We start from the raw sequence: 20,238 nt of genomic DNA on the forward strand, positions 1-20,238 counted from the left end.
TTATGTAGCTGCAGTTGCACACTGTGTCCCCTTGTCTGTCCATCAGTGGGGAAGCGAGTTATAGACATATGTGGGTAAAATCATGAACAGATATGTTGAGGCTTACCAAGCATACACAGCTGATCCATCTTTTGAATCCAAGCCCCCTAAGAACTAGCTTGGCTTGTCCCCACAATAAACAATAACAAAAATAAGGTGGTATTCTGCATTTTTTTCATTTCCAAAAGTTTCCAACCAATTTCTGTATTTGCAGCCTTTATCTCTTTCATGAGAAGCTCAATTTTATTTCACCCCAAAGCTCTGCTGTCTCCAGGATACATGGAGTGAAGTAGAGCTGGTTGGCTACCTCAGGAGTATGGGGAGTGGACTTTGAGGAGAACAGGGGGGGAAATCTGCAGTGGGCAGGGCTCTGCCCTTCACTGGATTATTTGGAAACTTCAGGACCCATTGAGAGGAAGCGTGGTAGGGCCCTCAGCATGAGAGGTTGATTTTTGTGTTAAGGCAGGATGGTTCTCCTTTTAATGAGCAGGAAAGAATTTCACAGAGAATGAGTCATTTTTCCAATGCCCATCATTGTGATTGACAAGATTCCAGAAAACCCAAGACTTTAGTCCCCATTGGTTCATCTAGACAACACATACTTACTTCTGAGTTTCAAGATAAACAGAAGGGGGTTATGAAAACAACATCAGCTTTGACTGTAGGCAGATGAGAGTTCAAGTCCTCTGCCACCCCTTCCTAACTTCTTGATCTTGGGCAGGTTAACTTCTTGCCTCGATCCTTGGTTTGCCTGTAAAATTAAGATGATAATCTCTGTTCGTGCTAATTTATAGAGTTGTTTTAGGAATTAAGTGCACAAAAATTCTGCGTAAACTTTAATATATTTTAAAAATGGAAAGTGTCATTATTCCTTTTAGAAGCAACATCTTTGATCCTTAAGGGTACATACTCTAAGCTGGCTGTCAGTTTTTTAAGATGTGACATCTGTGATGTGATCCTGAAAACCAGATCAGCTATGGATTGTATTTAATCCAAAAATAAAAGTAGAAGATGGAAGGTAAAAATAGAAGATTCCGTTTTTTCCATTTAGGCACAATAAAAAAGTAATATTTTTAGCTTGGGGACAATCAATATGACTTTTTCCTTTGAACTTCCTTTTTTCTTCATTATCCTTGAGCTTTTGGACTTATGTGTTGCCTTTACCTTCTGCTTCCGTTATAGGAAATTGATGGAAAATCTCTGCTATTGATGACAAGAAATGATGTGTTGACAGGACTTCAGTTAAAATTGGGGCCTGCTCTGAAAATCTATGAGTATCATGTAAAACCTCTGCAGACAAAGCATTTAAAGAACAGCTCTTCATAGGACAGTCAAATTGGGGTCTTGGACCTCAAAAAATACATAATGACATAATTTAGTTTCATGTGATGAAACTTTGCAAACAGAATACATACATGTGTATCTGTAAAGAATTTCAATCGAATGAAACGTTATCCTATTGGATAGTCTAGGCAATCCATCGGCTGACCTGAATTCAGCCAGGAGGAGCAAGGACAGCATGTGGACAGGATGGTTTTCATTGTGGAGTTTGTCAAATAGAATGATCTTTGACGTGATAAGACACCCTTCCCCACCAAGGGGATTTTCTTCATAGATTGCTTTCCCCAAATCCTTAAAAAAGAATTGAATGGAATGAGCATCTTTAGGGTAAATATGTAAGAAGATTACAAACAGGAAAACTTGGGGAGGGGGAGAAAAAAGAAAGGGATTGCTGTCTCCCTTGAATTCCTCTGCTCCTTAGAGCTTGCATTATTTGGATGGAATTGCCGACACCCTTTTTATAGAGGGTCCTTCACTTGACCTTATTAAGGTTTCACTGGGATATGCTGCGATGGTTGAAATAAACGTGCATCACCCGCCCCTTCGGGAGCAGAACCATAGCTCTGAAAAGAGAAACTCTTATTGCGTATTGGGGATATCCATCCACATTCAGCTAGCTTTCACAGGGGGGATGGTATTTTTGCATAGATTTGCTTTTAAATTGGTTGTTTCCGAAGAAAGCATTTTTTCACTTCATGGTTTGTATTTATAACAATTTGTTTCTGAAGAAGTTTGCCAAGAGTTACAGATCAAAAAGCCTTGTTCCTAGTACAGAATATTTTTATATATATTCCTCCATGATGGTGTAATATTTTTTTAATTGCTCTAATGCTTTGTTTGGTTCCTGGTTTGAGTACTTGTTTTTAAGAACTTGAAAAAGTGAGCTTGCTACATCTCTGTTCAAAGAGACATTTGTTCAACCTCTGTGTGTCAATGCCTTGTTGAATTGGTGCTTTGTGGTCGCAATAAAGCATTGCTTCAGTTTATTCCCAGTGCGTCTTTGATCTTTTCTGTTTCGCTGCGTCTTCAGTTGGGATTAAGGATTAAGGTCTCTCCTTGAAACCATGGAGAGAAAGTTAAGCCTTTAAAAAAAAAGGAACTTTAGATATAGAAAATATATAGATCTATCTAGTGGATTTATCTTCTTTATAAACAAATAGGCCTTGTTCCTTCTCTTACCCCTGCCCAACAACCAATTTTAGGGTCATTTCAGCCAAAGATTTTTTATTTGCTGTAGACCAGTGGGGGTCATGTGCTTGTTTTTGTTTTTGCTTTTTTGAAATTCTGATGAAAGCTATGGATCTTCCCTCTAGACAAAAAGCTCATATTCCCACATACAAAACTTTGCAGGGTCGATGGACTCCCTGAAGTTGCCTCTTCCTCCTCCTCAAGTTGAATCTCTATCTCAGAGATTGTTATAATTCAGTCCCTTACACAGATAATTTCTCTAAAGAACAGAAAGTATGAAGGTGAGAGGGAAAAAGACAGGAAATGGTATAGTGAGTGGGGTTCAAAAAGGCGTTCCAAATGAATTCAGTTATGGAGTTTGTGAAGTGTCTGAAATTTAAGTAACGCTCTGTTTTGCATGATAACTGGGAGAAGGGGTTACAAAAGAGACATTTTCCATCCCCAAGTTCTCACAGTCTACAAAACGTATATGAAGACTAAAAGGCGGAATATAGTTAAGTACTGTGAGGAGTGATGGTGACGCAAGGGGAGAAGCTCACCTGCTGGAGACCCAGGTGGGGAAGAGGGGACAGGAGATCAAGTCGAAGCCGGATGGAGTGAAGAACTTAATTCGCCTCCCTGAGTGAGGTTCCCACGAGTGAAATGGTGACGGTGTTTGAACCCTGTCTGCCTCAAAGGATAGCATGAGGCACGTCCAAGCCCTGCTTCTGTGCCTTCACCTGAGAGTTTCTGTTTTAGTTTGGAAAAGAATTGGCTGTGAGTGATAAAAAGCTGTCTCCCACCCTCACCCCTGCCCTGAGAGGTAACGTCAATAAGACAGAAGCTTTCTTCTCTTCATGTAAATATCCAGATGCGGGGACCATGGATGCTATGGCCGTCCATGATGTTCGGGACACAGATTCCTCCTTTTTGCTACATCATGCATGCTGTTCATTCCCAGAAGCATTTTATGGCCCAAGATGTCTGCTTCAGCCATTACCACTTGAATTCCAACCAGTGGGGAGAAGACACGGAAAGAGGAACATACCTCCTTCTTCTAAGGACACTTGTAAGAAATTATACATACTATTTCCTTTTATATCTTGCTGTCCAGAATTCTGTCACATTGCCATACCTAAGCTGAAAGAGAGGCTTGAAATATTTCCTCTTTTTATTAGAGCTCATGGGCCCAACTAAGATTCAAAAGTCCCACTTTTCTACAGATGAAGGAGAAAGGATAATAGGAGACAACTGTCAATGGGTCATTGAACGCTTGGAGCAAATGACACTGAAACTGCGTCTTTAATTGTATTTTTCTCTAGATTTGAACTTGGGCTCAGCTCCCTTCAGTCTCTGGCTGTTTTATCACAGTCACCTTTCACCGCCCTTTGGAAGCTCGTTCACTACTAACTCTAACCTAACCCAACTAAGCTTTAGACCTGGACTGCTCTACAAATGCTTGTCAGGAAAAAAAAGAAAAGAAAAGAAAGGAAAATGTCTTCATTGAAAAGCAAACTGAAAGGAATCAAATCATTCCTCAGCCCCCTGTTGACAGCTTTCAGGCAAAATTAGCAAATTAAAGATAGTCTGCCTTTCTTGCACCCAGAATGAAGGCCTATGACAGGCAGGCCTGAGTGCCTTGGCAACAACTGAAGGTCCTTTCATTCTCCCCCTCCCACCCCAGTGCTGGGGAAACAGTGTGATCAAAACGGGCCTTAGAGAGAGGCTGGAAGTACTTGAAATTCAGCAGGTAGGCAGCCTTTGTCTCCAGACAGCTGTAAAAACCAGAGAGGTCTGAGTCCTTTTCAGATCACACTGGATTTCTATTAATGTGATCTGGGTCTCAGCTAGAAGTAAATGCTCATGCTACGTGAGGAAGCATTTCATGAATGTAAGTGGGAATGAGCATCCCCCGATGCCAATATAGTTTCTGCAAGAACTGTTTAATGTTGAATTTGATTATTCTCAACCAGAGGGGCAGACAGGCTATCAGAATCATGAGGGACTTTCAACAATAATTGCCACTCCACCTCCCCTCCCCAGCCCACATTTGAACCTCTGCTTCAGACTCCACAAAGGAGATTTAATAAACTGATTTAAAGTCAAGGTCACAAACTGGTTCCTTTTCAGTGGAATCTAAGCTGACACGTTTTCCTTTGGCAAGTGCAGTGTGTGTGTGTTTTTATAACTACATTTACATTCTTCCAGGTGAGGCCGAAAGCTCCATGTACTACGGTCTCTCATTCCCTAATATCTTTCAACCAGCAATTTCACACTTGTACATTAGCTGTCTGGACCCTGAAGGTATCTGAACTGTAGACCCCTGATCTAAAGCAGAGAACACACAGAGAGCCTCCTTAGAGTAAGTTACTTCAGGAACTAGAGATTGCAAGTTGAAAAGAAAACAAGCTGGCATATTGCATTGGAATGAGCAGCAGAATCGAGCATCATTTTTGATATTTAGTGGACATGATGAATATGAAGAAAAAGAGGCCAATTCGTGGCAGTCTCCTCATTCTGTCCTCAACAAATATCTTAAATGAACATAGATTTTGTCCCTCTGAGCTTAGCATACACTGTCAGGGGCACACACTGTCCTTCCACTGCATTAATGAAATATATCTTTGGAAGAATTTAATTTGAAAAACTCTAATGACCCACAGTTGCCCAATCACTCCCATATTTGGAAGCCAAATGCAAAAGTACTTTGGTGGTGATCTATCTGCCTTTGACGGTCATTGCAAATAGGATCTGCAGGGGTCAGGTCTGGGCGCAGAGCCAGTAAGTGTTTTTTGTAATAATTTGGAGGATGAAGTTAAATGTTCAAAGAGCTGACAGCTGCGGGACAGATAGCCTCTTAGGAGAAAACTTGTTAATTCTGCTTCTAAACCAGGAACAGAAGCCAGAGGGAGGAGGGAGAGAGCAATAGGTGCATTAATGAGCAGCTCGTTAGCTTCATGCTGTAGCTCTGTAGGCAATTAAGAAGTCTGGGTACCATTTCTGGCCAGTAGTGGTGGTACTATAGAGAGAGGAAAAGATTAAAATGATCACATCCAAGTTGTGTCTAACCTAGCACTGGGGCAGAATAGTGGAGGACCCTGTGAGTAAAGCAAGAGAAGTCTTTGGCCACCCACAAGTAGGTAACTGGTTGATGTCTCTGCCTCACTTAGGCAGCATGTTCCCATCTACAGTTGTCTTTAGGGAGAAATCAAGAAAGCTGGGCATGCCAGGCAATCTCCGAATAGGAAATGTGCCCCTCTTCCACAGAAAAAGTGCATGGGCAGACCTACCACCTTTATCAGAGCAAAAGTGGGAAAGAGGCCAGTGAGTAAAGGTGTAAATAATACTGAACATACTTATTACGTGAGGAACAGGCCATGGCCCAGGCAGCCAGATCCACAAACAACCAGATAAGGGAACATGTGCCACAAGATAGCACATGCTATCACCCAGGCACCACCGATGGGGCATCTTAGGTCACAGAGCTTAGAGGTCTTTTCCAGAAAAGTCAGGTAAAGCAACCAAGGAAAGATCGGCCACAAGGATCTCCAGCTCTGTTGTCTGTGGGATATAACTATGGCAGAGTTTTCAAGTTAAATGTCTTCTTTCTGAATAAAAGGTAGCAGAATCATTCAGTAAATTGTTTCATTTTCTTTTTCAATAGATAACATTCTATTTTTATGTGCTGGGAAATATTCAATTTGAAAGTAATACTATAAAACTCATCAGATTACAAACATATTCTGAGGGAAACTCAGTAAAACTCTTCAAGAAACCAGCATTTCCCACCTTTAAGTATTGGTGTTTGGGACAGTATTCTCTCTCCTCTGCCAGAACCCAGTGACATCAGTTGAGTTATGCTGTGATGCAGTGGGTGGAAGCACTGGGGCTGTGCAGGATAGATCTGAACTGGAATCCAGTCCGCCACGTACTTCACATGGGAACATGGGTAAGTTGTATGGTTCCTCTTAGCCTCAGGCACCTCATCTACTCTCTAGTGCATATACGGAGACAGAGCAAAGCAGCACTAGCCTGGCACTGTCCAATCAAGATTCACTGTGAGCCACGTATGTAATTTAAGATTTTCTGGCAGTCACATTTAAAAAAGTAAAAAGAAACAAGAAAATTAAATAATATATTTAACCCAATATATTACCATTTCAATATGTGATCAATATAAAAATTATTAATAATATACCTTACAATCTTTTCTTCGTATGTCTTCAAAATCCACTGTGTATTCACACTTAGAGCACATCTCAATTAGGACAACATGGCTCAAGTGTATCAGTTAGGATTAGTTTCAATTGAAAATCCAACGAACAGTGACTTAAACAAGACAGAATTTCTCTACCATGTATATGAGGTCTGAAGGTAAGCTGATCAGAGTTGGTATGGCCACTCCATAATCATTGGGCCCCTGTCTTCTCCTAGCATGTTGCTCCACCATTCTGAACACACAGCTTCCTATGTGGTCTAAGATGGCTGCTTAAGCTTCAGTTATCACAACTGTATTCCAGCCAAGAAGAAGGAAAGAAGAGTACCTGTTATGAGAAGTTGTATACAGCTCTTCCACTCACATCCCTTTAACCAGTCATTTGGTCATTTGGCCATACCTAGCTACAAGGGAGGTCGGGAACTGTAGTCTTTATTTCAGCCAGCCGAGTATCCAGCTAAACAACGATAGGAGGATGGATACCATGGGGACACTAGCAATCCTTCCATAATACAAGTCTCATAAGGTTGATGGAGTGAGGAGAGTACACTGTAGCCATTGGTATTACATGAAAAGTACATTAAAATATGGTTTTACTACTATGATTTGAGCCCAGCCAAGTCACAGAATTAACAAATATATGCTGAACCCAAATACTGCTCATTTGATGCATCCTAATATTGCCAAGAGCCAGCCCTAGTGGTCTAGTAGTTAAGATTCAGACCCCTCACCACCACGTTGCTGGTTTGTTTCCTGGTCAGGGAACTACACTACCCATCTGTTGGTTGTCATACTGTGGTGGCTGCACGTTGCTGTGATGCTGAAAGATATGCCACTGGTATTTCAATACCAGCAGGGTCACCCATGGTAGACAGGATTCAGCAGTGCTTCTAGACTAGAAAAACTAGGGAGGGCCGGGCAACCCACTTCTGAAAAAATTGGCCATAAAAACCCTGTGAATAGCAGTGGAGCATTGTCTGATACAGCACCAGAAGCACAAAAAGATCAGGCAGGATTCCGTTCTGTACACAGGGTTGCGAGGAGTCGGAATCCACTCGACAGCACTAACAACAGCAATACTGCTAAAAGATAAGACAATTACTTTCTTAGGCCCTTAGATATTGGGTGGTTCTAGATGTTTTATCTTCATAAGAGCACATAAAAGAAAAAAAAACTTGCATTATTTAAGCTCCATGAAAAATTGTTATGCTGAGTGAAGGGAAATGTTCTGAGCAAAATGCATAAAAATTTGTATTAGTCCCCTAAGACCTAGAGAACTTAGTTTGAGGCATTTGATGAATTCTAAATAAGACCTGTCCCTAATCCAAAGTGAACATCCAATGACATTCAAAATGGTTTTGTGAGATTAATAAAAGGGAGACCTCTAATACCTTTGTCATTTTAATGAAGAGATATGTGGGTCAATAACAAACAGCAAAAAATTAAAATAACAAGTAATAAAATTTAAAAATCTGAGTAGATCTGCATTAACTAATTTGAGCCAATTAAGTTGACATCAGTCTGTTTAATTGTGTATTTGGGAAGATTTCATAATGAATTTTTAATGCTAAGGTGACTTCTCCCAGTCACCAGAATGTCTGCAAGTTATTCATCAGTCTTCATTCAGTATGGTGTGCACGCAGAATGCAGAGTAAGTTAACGTCGGCCTAATCCACACACGATTAAAAAGGAAAACTGCAGCTACGACTCCACCATGGAGGAGGAAGGGAAGACTAGGCTACGGGTCAGGAGACCTGGGTTCTGGTCCCAGATCTGCTACGGACTTATCTGCAAGACCCTGTAGAAGTCTCCTAACTTCTCTTGCTTCAACTGCTTCCCATGTAAAATAAACACATCCAACTAGAAGTTTATTTCAGTGGCCAATTTCTGTGATTTTCTGAGAATCCAGGTATTTGAGTTACATGTGTCACTCTTCCCCTCCACCACTCAATTATAACTCTCAGCATTGTCGTATTCTACAATGTCATTTCCCCTGCATAATGTCCTAAGATTTCAGTCTGATTATGATTCTCTCTTGGCTGTGCAGTGGGCTAGGAACAGCTGGGTTTTTTGAGAGTTGTAGAGTTTGCTGATTATACAACCCCATAGCTTTAAGTTTAAATCACCCTCACTGTGTGCCCTGATGGAAGTATTGCCCCTCTAGGAATAGGATCTCCACACAATCAGAGCCTAGAGTTAAGGGGATGGGAGAGCACATATTTCCCAAATGGGTCACTGGGGATGATGATAAGTGGAGCCATTACTATTCCTACCCTTTGGTTTCCAGACTCATGTGCTCTACCTTTTGGGGACACAGTAACATATAAGTCAAGCATTTAGGGAATATACTACACCCTGGAGAATGGTACCTTATCATCACATGGTATCATCTCCAAGCTGGAGCCTCAGCTATTCATTTAAAAAACCATTCTATCACTCTACCAGGCCAGCAGCTCCTGGATGGTGCAGTTATGTTATAGGGTCATGAAACATATGGTTATTTACAGACTGCCACATCTCCTCTACTTTAAAGAAGGTCTCTTGGTCCCTTGGTCTGAGTAGTGTTATGCGGGATTGTGTAAGCCCTTGGACAGTGCTGACTGCTGAGTCCCTGTGAGGAGGAAAGGCAAACCTATATCCATAATATGTATCAATTCTAGTTAAGAATTGCCTCTTTCAGAGTGAAAGGGGTCCAATGTATTCAACTTGCTGTCAAGTAGCTGGTTAGTCTTCTCAAGGACTGGTGCCATATCAAGGTCTCACTTGATATTGGTCTCTACTGCTGGAAAGTTGGATATTTGTTAGTAACAGTTATGATCAGTTATGGAAAGCAGGGTCCCATGCTTTCAGGCCCACATATGGCCTCCACCCCTGCCATTATGGATACTCTATTCATGAGCTCATTGTGCAGCACTGGGTTTGCCAATGACAGAGACTGACTGACATCAACTGACCAAGTCGTTCTGTCTACTTGGTTGATCAGTGTCTCTTCCATGGTTGATGCCCTTTAGTAGACATTATGCAATACAACAATATTCACATTTAATCTCCACTCCTACAGTGACTTGTGCCAACGTCTTAATTTATAAAGATGACTGAGTGACAACACAGAGAGGTCAATGCCATTGAAAGAAGAAATTATTACCTACATTTTCCAAGCAAAGGGTGCATGCCATGCCATGCAGTGCCAGAGGGAAAGCATCAGGGTTTGGTCAGGAGGCAGAAGCAGGAGCTAGGGGAAAGCCTAGGCCAGTGCCTTTGTTGGGGTTTCCGCTGGAAAGGCAAAGCAGGACAGAGTAGATGGTTTAGCATTGGCTGGTTTGAATAATTCTGGCAGGCTTTGGGGCATAGGGGCTATCCCGAGCTGTCTGCTTCCTAGCCCTAGGTTGACTTAGGGCAGGGGAAATATTATTTGGGTGTGTGAGAGTTAGATAAGGAGGTGGTTGGCTTACATATGAGAGGCATGCTCCCAAGTAAGTTGTTTGCTATCCTTGGGAACTAGCTAGTTATGGGAGGGCAGTTTCTCCCTGGATCTGTAAGGCACCCCCAACAAGATGTCAAAACATCATAAGATACAGAAAATAAAAAACATGATTAATACACACAGATCCATTCACAAGCCTCTTCCTTCTCCCCAATCCGTCAATCCTTCTCTTTCCAGGAGCCTGACCAACCAACCAAGCCATTCTCCATTGCACGAGTTTATATATATTCTTACCAAAGGCCACTTTTCTTTCCGCACAAAGTAGATGAGCCTTTGGTGCATTTCCTAAAGCTTTACTCTTTGGGAGGACTTCCCTGCACCACTGTCAAAAAAGCCACCCTTCTCTTATGGCTATAAGTATGAGAGGTGCCAGAGAAAGTGGTGGGTGATATGGAGGTCAGAGTCCATATACTTTTCCTGTGCCCGCCAGCCTTGCTTGTGCCTGATCCTGGAGCTATCATTTCTATTTTATAATGGATTGTTGCTGGGCCTGCCAGACCCTATATACCTGGTGGGTTTGATAGAAACCAGCTCATAATGAGCAGCTCCAGCCACAAAGTCCTTGGATGTCCTATAGTCAGACATTTGTCTTTACCAAGAGCCAGTAACACACTGGGAGCTATTTTTCAAATGGTGAATAATTCTGTTACAAATAGCAGAGCTTACTCTAGAACCCTAGGAGTCTATGTTGTAATTTTAATCTTGGGGCTTACCATAAGCCCCACACAGCATCTTCCCCAATAAGAGACACCTCTAAAAACACAGGGTCTGCTGATTCATATGGCCCAAGCAGCAGGAATGTTTGCACCCTACCCAGACCTGCTGCAGAGCCTTTTATTGCTCTTGGCCCCACACAAAACTGGAAGCCCCCTTGTCACCCAGTAAGTGGTTGGAGTAGAATTCCCAACTGTGGAATATGATGCCTCCAAAACCTAAAAAGAATACCAAGCGTCGTGCTTTCTTCTTAGTGGTTTGAGAAAGTTTGAGATGCAGCAATGTGTCCTTTATTTTGGAGGGGATGTCCTGGAATTCTCTGGACCAGGCGTCATCAAATTTTTACTATAAAAGACCAGAGAGTAAATATTTTGTGGGCCACATAGTCTCTGTAGAAACCACTCAACTCTACCATTGTAGCATGAAAGCAACCACAGACAATACATAAGCAAATGGCTTGGCTGTTCCAATAAAATTTTATTTACAGAAACAGGTGGTAGGACAGATTTTGCCAATCCTTGCCCTAGATCACTGGACTCATAAAAACTTCACTAATATGGTGGGCCCCTCATGGATTTCTCTACCATTCTCCAGAGGACAAGTATCACTTCTTGCTCTTCCATTCCAATTAACGTATTATGGACACAATGGACCAATGTGATGTTCTTTGGAATGTCTAGATGGTCCAGGTCCCATATAAAAAGGCAGGAGAGTGAGTTTCATCCTAGGACAACACTATACATGAATACAACAGTCTATCCCATGTGAATGGAAACTGTTTCTTGATTTGAAAATCTGATAGGTTTTATCCAGCACCCTCAGGAACCAGGCCCATGTATAAACCTCTAGCTCCTATATGCTGACTGAGTCTCTGCCACTCTTTTGGCCTGCAGTTCCCTTCCTGTCTTAGCAGGCCTAGCATGTCTCTGGCTGGTTTATGATGTGATTTGACCCTATTTATAGGTCTGGTGGTCAGGAGGGGAAGTGGGGATAGACCCAAGAGGGCACTATTTCCTTGCTAGGCAGAAGCCGCTGCATTGTCTTCAAGCAAGGAGGGCAGTGCTAGCTTTTAACAGTGAGGAGTAGGCCACTTCTGCAGGCCCAGGAAATTGAGGGAAATCTGAGGATTCAAGATTTCAGATACATCAATCAGGATACCGAACTCAGTGTGGCAGACCTGTCAGGGTTGAGAATTCAATCTTCCTTGGAGCTCTGCTATTCCCATAATTAAGTCCTGGGCTCAATCCTAAGCTTTTTCTGCCATCTGGCTATAAAGTCTCTTTATATTTTGCCAAGGAGGCCCTCTTGCTATAGAGGTTATTAATCATCCTCAGCTTTTCATTGTCTTTCTTAATGTATTAATGGTCCCCGGCAACACCCATACAAATTCCATAGTCCTTATAATAATTAGTTTCCCCAAATCTCTTAAGCATCTGAGATACTGCCCCTGACAGTGTATTCCCCTCCTCCAGTATCCCATCTCAATTAACCTCTGGTGAAAGTTTTAATAATTGCATGATCACCACATTCCAGGGGCTCATTGTCAGCAGGCCAATGGGAAGTTCAGCTCCAAAACCCCCATTTTAGAGCCTCTTTCCTAGAATCACTCCTGCTTTCACAGGCTGGCTTCCCTGAGAAACACACAGTGAGAGAGACACTGAGATTTTCATGTAGGAGGTTTACTGAGGATTGCTCTCTGGAACAATGACTGTGAGCAGTGAGGAAAGCAGGACTGGGCAGATGGAGAAGTTGAACTACAATGAAGCTGCAACAGAGGCCTCAGCCAATCAGGAGTTCTGGAGCTGGAAAGCTTCTGCAGAGTTGTCCCAAGGGAGGCAAGGGGGTCAGGGTCTTGTATTGCCCACATGGACTAGCACTGGATGTGAGCTGCTCCCAGAAGTGGGTGTAAACTTGGGTGAGACAGCTTCCTTTAGCCAAAGGCAATTCCTGCAGAGGGACCCAACCATAAGCCATCAGAGGCCAACCCTTCTGGCATCTGAGTGCTTTGGTCCCCAGGGAGATCTGGGTGATGCAACACAGCATCTTTAACAGGACCTTTACCACCCATTTGGGGCCACAGGGGAAACATTACCAGACAATGAGGATAGCAGAGCAAAGGATGGAATGAGCCTGAGTTCTTGATGCTATCACTGAGTTTCCAAATCAATCCTGAGATAGCCTATCTCTAAACTTCTCAAGCAAATAAGATGTCCCTTCAGTTTAAGATACTCTCAGGTATTCAGGTACTTGCAACCAAGAGCATTCGAACTCATGCATACATTATCTCAGTTAATGTTCAATTACTCTGAGGTAGGTATTATTATTATTTGCATTTCAAAATTACAGAACTAAAGTTTATGGTAACTTGCCCAAGGTCATACAGATGGAAATTGGTGGAGCCCAATCTAAAACATAGCACTATCTAGATCCAAAATCCATGCTCTTCACCCTTTTATAAAAATCTGTGTGGCAGCTGATTGAACTGGGAAGAGAATGTGACCATTGCCCAGATACGAAGGAGAGAGTAGTCTGTGTGTAGCTAAAGATCCGATATGCACCAGAGGAGCTGCCCTCAAGAAACTCACTGTCCCCTGATTCAGTGGAGTGGGTTGAGTGGTGGCTCTCCCCGAATCCTATGTCCATGTCCTAATTGCCAGAATCTGTAAATGTGACCTTATGTGGAAAAAAGATCTTTGTAGATGTCACTAAGTTAAGGATCTTGAGATGAAGAGGACTCTGGGTGGGCCCTAAATTCAATGACAAGTGTCCTTATAAGAGATACACGGGGGGAGGGGGGCCGGGGGGAGGGGGCGGGCATGGCTAAGCGGTTAAGTTTGCGTGTTCTGCTTTGGAGGCCTAGGGTTTCACCGGTTTGGATCCTGGGCGCAGACATGGCACCACTCAGGAGTTTTGGAGCTGAAAAGCTTCTGCAGAGTTGTCCCAAGTGAGGCAAGGGGGTCAGGGTCTAGTATCATCATCAGGCCATGCTGAGGCAGCATCCCACATAGCACAACCAGAAGGACCTACAATGTACTAGGATATACAACTGCGTACTGGGGGGCTTTGGGGAGAAGAAGAAGAAAAGAGAAAAAAAAAACTGATTGGCAACAGATGGTAGCTCAGGTGCCAATCTTGAAAAAAATTTTTAAAAAGTGACACAGATGAATCTGACAGAAGAGGAAGACACAATGCGACAATGGAAGCAGCAACTGGAGTGATGAAGCCACAAGAAGGGAACCCCTGAAGGTACTAGAAACGGAAAGAACAAGAATGGACTCTCCTTTAGAGTGTTTGAAGGGAGCACAATCCTACCAATACCTTGATTTGGGACTTCTGGCCTCCAGAACAATGAGGGAGTAAGTTTCTGTTGTTACCCTGAGCTTGTGTTGATTTGTTACAGTAGCCCCAGGAAGCTAAGATACCTGGAATTTTTCTCTTTTATTCTAAATATACTTATTTCCCTTTCTCATGTAAAGGGGACCTTTCTTCTAACTTTGGTTGAATATATTCCTTATGTGCTAAATTTCTATTGAAATCCTTTATATTTTAAGGATAAACTACTTCCTTAGCAGATGTGGAGGCACCTGTAGAGATGTGAATGAGCATTTTCCTGGTAAGAAGGTCCATAGCCATTATATTCTCAATACGGTCTCCATAGGATCCAAATCTTTAAGAATTTCTGAGAAAGAGTCTGGGCAACTGGAAGAATGAGAGGCAGCTGAGCTCTGAGAGAAATGAGAACAAAGACTATGAAAAATACAAAGAGATTAAGTTTCCAGTACTGAGAAGCAGGAAGAACCCAGTGTGTCTGGTAGAAGGCTGGAAATCCACGTTTTTAGAAATAAGCTTTGCTTTCCTCATAAATGCAGGTGAGGAAGCAGAAGTTACAAAGGTTTTGCAAGGGAGACTACAAGAGGCAAAATCCACTCAGCCCCAAGTCTGAAGGAAAGGAAATGTTCTTTCCAGACAGAGAGTTAGGAGGTTAGAGGGAAGTTCAGATTTCTGAAGTTAAATCTTGTGGGTGACTGAAAAAGGTAAGTTCTGTTTCAATGACAAATAAGTAAAATGCTGTCTCAATATAATATTTGTAGTATATTAGGGAGCAAAAAGGGAGAAAAAGCAGATTATTAAAAGAAAAGGATGGCATGAACTTAAGTCTGACTCTAAAAAGAAAAAGGAAAGGGACACATTTTCTGAGCCTGTCTCAATGAAAAGCCACAAGATAAAATTTAGAGAATTTGGAACAAGTCTCACCCAGAATCTTGGCTGCCAAACCACAACCTCCAAATGACAGGTGCTCCACTGAGAACTACGTACAATGCCTCACAGGCAGTAAATAGTCCAGAATCAGCTGTATTATTTCTCCATGAAAGTACTTGAGATAGGGCTGGGGTAAGGATAGGGAGAGAAGAGGAGAGAGTGTGGTGAGAGCAGCTCTGCTTCCCAGAAAATTGGAACAGAGTCTGTGTACCCTTCAGTAAGAAAATTACAAGGTGTTTTGATACAAATTATCTCACAGGGGTTGACAGTCCAGGCCTGCCTGCTCCTCTGCCAGCGCCAAAAGGGGCAGGCGAAACTGAAGCTTGATTTTCAGCGCATGGTTTATAATTCAAACCACAAGAAAACATCCTTCACAAAACAGGAGGCTGTCCTTGAAAATTTCACAGACTCAAGCTTTCTTGCCACACACCTGGGATATAACATTCAATAGCTCATTTGCAACCTGTTACAACAAATGGTTTAAGAGCTCAGGAGAAGTAAAATGCATATATGTATAAAACGAGCCACCATTTCTAAGGATCCTGCTCTAACATGAATTTCTTCTCTGAAGCAAATACACTGTTCCTAAAATTTAAATGACCAAGAAAATATCAAGTAAGAAGGGCCTAATTAAGTTTTTTGTTGTTCTTCCTTGTTTTTTTAGGAAAAATCATGTTAGACTCTAAATTCCTCTTTGAACAGAATTATCAAATCAGCAGAGGAATAAAATGTACTAGCCATTTGGCCATGCAAATTACATGATGTAGAGCACACTTTGTAACATGAGTATTCAGTATTCAGTATAGCGCTCTCCTTATCAAATTGTTTCATTCTTCTTAGCTCATGTTCTTTCCAAGCAGGCACTAGCTTGTGAATGGCCTCCAGCATCTTCTAGGGTTTGCTGCCCTCAGACCTCCCAGCTCTCACCTCACCACAAAGTCCAATGATGACTTTCTACTTGGATCTAATAACAAATGAAAAGAAGGCAGGATATTTCATTTAACAAAGACATATAGAAATTTCTATGTGTCAGGCACAAATACCACCATAGCCTTTTATAAATACTAACCCATTTAATCTTCAAAAAACCTGCAAGGTAGATTCTATTTTTGCCTGCATTTTACAGATGAGGAAACCTCTGATATAGCTGGTAAGAGGTAGATCCAGGATTTAAATGAGACTGTGAAATTAAACACTACACCATGCTACCTTAAGTAGTAGTATTACAAAGGTGCATGAAGCAGAATTATCAAATAATACTAAGTGCTCATATGTAAGCATTTATAGAAAAAATGGAGATGTAAAACAATTTTTTAATAAATGGAGATTTAAAAAAAAACAGAAGAAGGTTATCTAGAATATTCATGTGGACATATTTTCATGGGCTTCCAAAATCATAGTTTACTAAACTTTATGATATATACAATAGAAGTATTAATCAATTGATATAAAGATAATCACCACTCACACTTGTATGCATCTTTAAATCATCAATTATATTTATTTCTCTGATTATAAAAGTAATAAATTTTCATGTTTGGAAGATTCAGAAAATTACATGGCAAAAAATAAAAATCATTCATAATCCCCACCATCTAGAAATCATCATTGCTGATATTTTCACATATCTAGTCTTCTTTCTATGTGTATAGTCATCCATTTGTGTACTGATTTAGCATTTATTAAACGTGCCTGTTTGTGCCAGAGCGATGCATTATTCAAAGAAAAACAATTTACACTTTTTCTCAGTGCCCCCAATGTGTACCAAATATTCTCTAAGGGCTGTAAAAGGCGTAAAACCAACATATTAAGATTACAAAAGTACTTTTAGAGTAGAAATAAACTCTCAATGATATATAAGCTAGAGCATTCTTGAATATTCAAATATTCAATACAACTGAAATCACAATGGTGACATTTGTCAAAATATGATTTTGTCATTACATTTTCTACATTACCCAGAAGGAACGTTTTAGCATCAGCAGGATGAAAACAACGCTTACTTCTTAAACTTGTGCACAAATTAATTGATACGATACCTCCATTATTTCATGAGTATTTTCTTAGTGAATTGATTCTAAAGCTTCTCTAAGATAGGAAGGCACAAAATAACTAAAAAGAAATACTGATTTATGATTGTTCTAATACTGCTCAGCATTTGTGCAGTAAACTGTATCCACAGAGCATGTCATAATTACTAATCACAAAACACCTTGCTGAGCTAGGTGTGGAAGAATTCTTTCAGACAGGAGGAAAATGAACACTATCAATCAACATACTAGGTTGAAAATTTGCATGGCTACCCACTATGACTGCCAGCATCACAAGTGGCTTAAAGAGTTCCTCAGCTGAGAGTGGACTCCCATTGGTGGCTACCATGTCACAGCCTCGAAGTCAGCTTCCTCTTGACCGTACCGGTAATTCTGCCATATGGATGATCTAATGGTAGCAAGACCTGTAGGAAAACCACATGATAACTTCAGAAGCATTATGTAGGCCTCTCGTTTTTTCTATGAATCAATATTAAATCAACAACAAAAACACCACCTTTCCAAACAGGAAAATGTATGGTCCCTATAGTAAAGTTACTTCAAGCAACTTATTTGGTCTTATTTTTCTGGCAATAGTTTAGAAATGAGGCAATTTTCCAGAAAATTAAAGCTTTTGAAAAATTTTTATCATTGGGATATAAATGTTTCTCACATGCATTACATATCTCTGCTTTTTAAATAGAGTGTATGAATGTAATTTGGCTTTTGCTTGATGACTCACTTTGGACATCAATCATTGTCCAATGCTATAACATCACCATGCCCTCAGGAGCATCTGAGGTCCCCAAGGCTGTTAGCCCAATGCTAAATGGCTTCAGACAGCTGTGCATTCAGAGTTCCTCTGTCTTCCCACTCCGTCATTTGTCACTCCTCTGCTGTTGTCAGTGTGTCTTGTCTCCCTGCTGCTTGTGTGTTGCTTTTACTTTGTACCACCTGCTGGGTGAGGGCCTGAGCATGGCTCCAGCCATCCCCAAAGTGCAGACACGGACACGGGGACAGCTTGTTCAGCCACTCAGGTGCCTTTATGCAGAGCCCTCGCCCAAAGGAACTCAGGCCTTCCTGCCTCCAGGTCCTGACCTGGGCTCCAGGAGGGAGCTTTGAGTCTGACTTCTTAGAGCAAGTGACACTGAGGCCTCAGCCCAGTAGCAAGCCTTTGAGCTGGGATCAGCACAGGCCTGACAAGTCAGGGGGACCCAAGGAGACCTCCTCTCTCTTCTGGGCATCCTGAGTTAAGCACCCCTCTGGTCATGATGCCTGAGCCTGTTTCTGTCTGGGATCCATTTGTTTCACCTTTCATAGACATGGCCAGGATTACCTTCAGGTCCCTCTTCTGCCCTTTATAAAGTAGTCACTTAAAAAAGGGTTTACAGTGGAATTAATGGCCCTCTGGTACTCAACATCCTTTCTTTGAAGTAAAAAGTGCTGTCCCTCCATTCAGCTGAATGAACAGCTAGTGGGATCAAGGCTGCTCTCCTCTACAACTCAGGGCCGTCTATCAGCTGTACCAGGCACCTAAGTGCAACCTTTGTTTCACAATACTGACCGGCAGCCTCCACCTACAGCTGCAGTGGTGCAGAGCCCGATGGAGCCATCGACATAATTTGCAGAATGGAAATGAGGTGCCAAGCCAGAGGAGTGTAACTAATAACGCTCCTGGGGCAGCAGGCCCATAATGTAGGACCTCTGGACATCCTCTCATTGGCCTTTGTCCACCAGAGAATATGATTCCATGGCAGCACAGGCATGTTAATAGGTGAGCCCTCCACATCCTACTCCTCCCCCACATTAAAACAAACCACCAAATGGTGTTTGCAAGTTTTAGAAGCCTGTGGGAGGATGGATCAAATATAGAAAGCCTCCATTCTGAGAGTGGTCCGGGGGTGGGGGTTGGGGGGGATGGACACAGTTCTCATCTCCCAGGACTGATCACAACAGGTTGTCTAGTCAGACACACTTAGTTTGGGCTTCTTCCGTGGCTAAAAACAAGTTGGGGTAAGTGCTTTTTCCAAAACAGTTTCCTCTCAAAAATGAACTTCCTCATCTTGCCTTCCGTAATTGCAGTTAGAAACACAAATACTCTTTCATTTTTTTCCTGTGTATTGTATGCTGCTTAAATGGACTACTTAATCAAAAGTTAGAGATGATGGAAGAAAATGAAAATAGAATCTTGTTTTTCTGCTTATCGCCTCATGATGGAAGAATAACAAAGCTGTGACCTTGTGTGGCACCTTTCGGAGAAGTAGCTCTCACAGCTGTTTCCTTGGGCACATTCTGTGCTTTCTTTGTCTTTTACTCTCTGCAACTTCCAACTCACCTCTATAATCATCCACTTCTTGGGTACTCCAGCCTCAGGTATTGAAAGGCCCAGAGTCTAAGAGGGTTCTAATCACTGTGACTATAAATATTCCCAAAGCAACAGCTGTTAAAAGTTTTTGTCAGTGATATTATCATCTCAAGTTGATAAAGAGAGTAGAGGGAGGGGAGAAAATGTGCTTTAAATATTTTTAAAGTTCTCTTACCTCATCCTTGTTGATCAGTCCCATTTTGGACATGTCTATGTTAAAGTAGTGAATGTTTGGCAGGCTGATTTCCATATCTTCTATCTGGAATGAACAACAATACGCATCACAGTGGACAACAGTGAATCCCTCTCTCTCGCTCCTCTCTCCATCCCACCCATCCACCAGCCCATTACTTAGGCTCTGCCTCTGTCTCTGAGGTTTCTCTCTACCCTCCTCCACACTCTCTGATGTTCCTCTACTGCTTAACACTGTTCTTTCCTGCTAGTCCTGTTATTACATGGTGGATCCACTCTTCTTTCCTTCATGTACAAAATCTGTTTCTCAGCAAAGTAGGAACTCCGTGGGTCAAAAAACTGGGAGAACTTCAGCATCCAAGTGGCCTCCTGGTGCTGGTCAGTCAACCGCCTAAACGCCTCCTCAGTCCATTCCCTCCTCTCCAGACCT

General features: G+C 41.9%; 3 protein-coding genes across 12 annotated transcripts in view; 2 read left to right on the plus strand and 1 right to left on the minus strand.

Moving 5' to 3' along the window:
- SAMD13 (sterile alpha motif domain containing 13) overlaps nucleotides 1-2,366 on the plus strand; it is a 37,895-nt gene extending 35,529 nt beyond the window's left edge. For all 5 annotated transcript variants that reach the window (XM_070486716.1, XM_070486717.1, XM_070486715.1 and 2 more), the window contains one exon: nucleotides 1,222-2,366. In XM_070486716.1, coding sequence (XP_070342817.1) covers nucleotides 1,222-1,365 — 144 coding nt within the window. In that variant the 3' untranslated portion in view covers nucleotides 1,366-2,366. The remainder of the gene's footprint in view (nucleotides 1-1,221) is intronic.
- Nucleotides 1-20,238, plus strand: part of DNASE2B (deoxyribonuclease 2 beta) — a 111,012-nt gene that overhangs the window by 33,963 nt on the left and 56,811 nt on the right. The gene's annotated exons all lie outside the window — the stretch shown is intronic.
- LOC106824012 (uricase) overlaps nucleotides 16,692-20,238 on the minus strand; it is a 93,733-nt gene continuing 90,186 nt past the window's right edge. For all 6 annotated transcript variants that reach the window (XM_044749336.2, XM_070486713.1, XM_070486712.1 and 3 more), the window contains 2 exons: nucleotides 19,792-19,875; nucleotides 16,692-17,676 (listed from right to left, as the gene is read on the minus strand). In XM_044749336.2, the coding sequence (XP_044605271.1) occupies nucleotides 17,602-17,676; nucleotides 19,792-19,875 (159 nt within the window). In that variant the 3' untranslated portion in view covers nucleotides 16,692-17,601. The remainder of the gene's footprint in view (nucleotides 17,677-19,791; nucleotides 19,876-20,238) is intronic.

The sequence above is a fragment of the Equus asinus genome, chromosome 16, assembly GCF_041296235.1.
Source record: "Equus asinus isolate D_3611 breed Donkey chromosome 16, EquAss-T2T_v2, whole genome shotgun sequence".
NCBI classification, from domain to species: domain Eukaryota; kingdom Metazoa; phylum Chordata; class Mammalia; order Perissodactyla; family Equidae; genus Equus; species Equus asinus.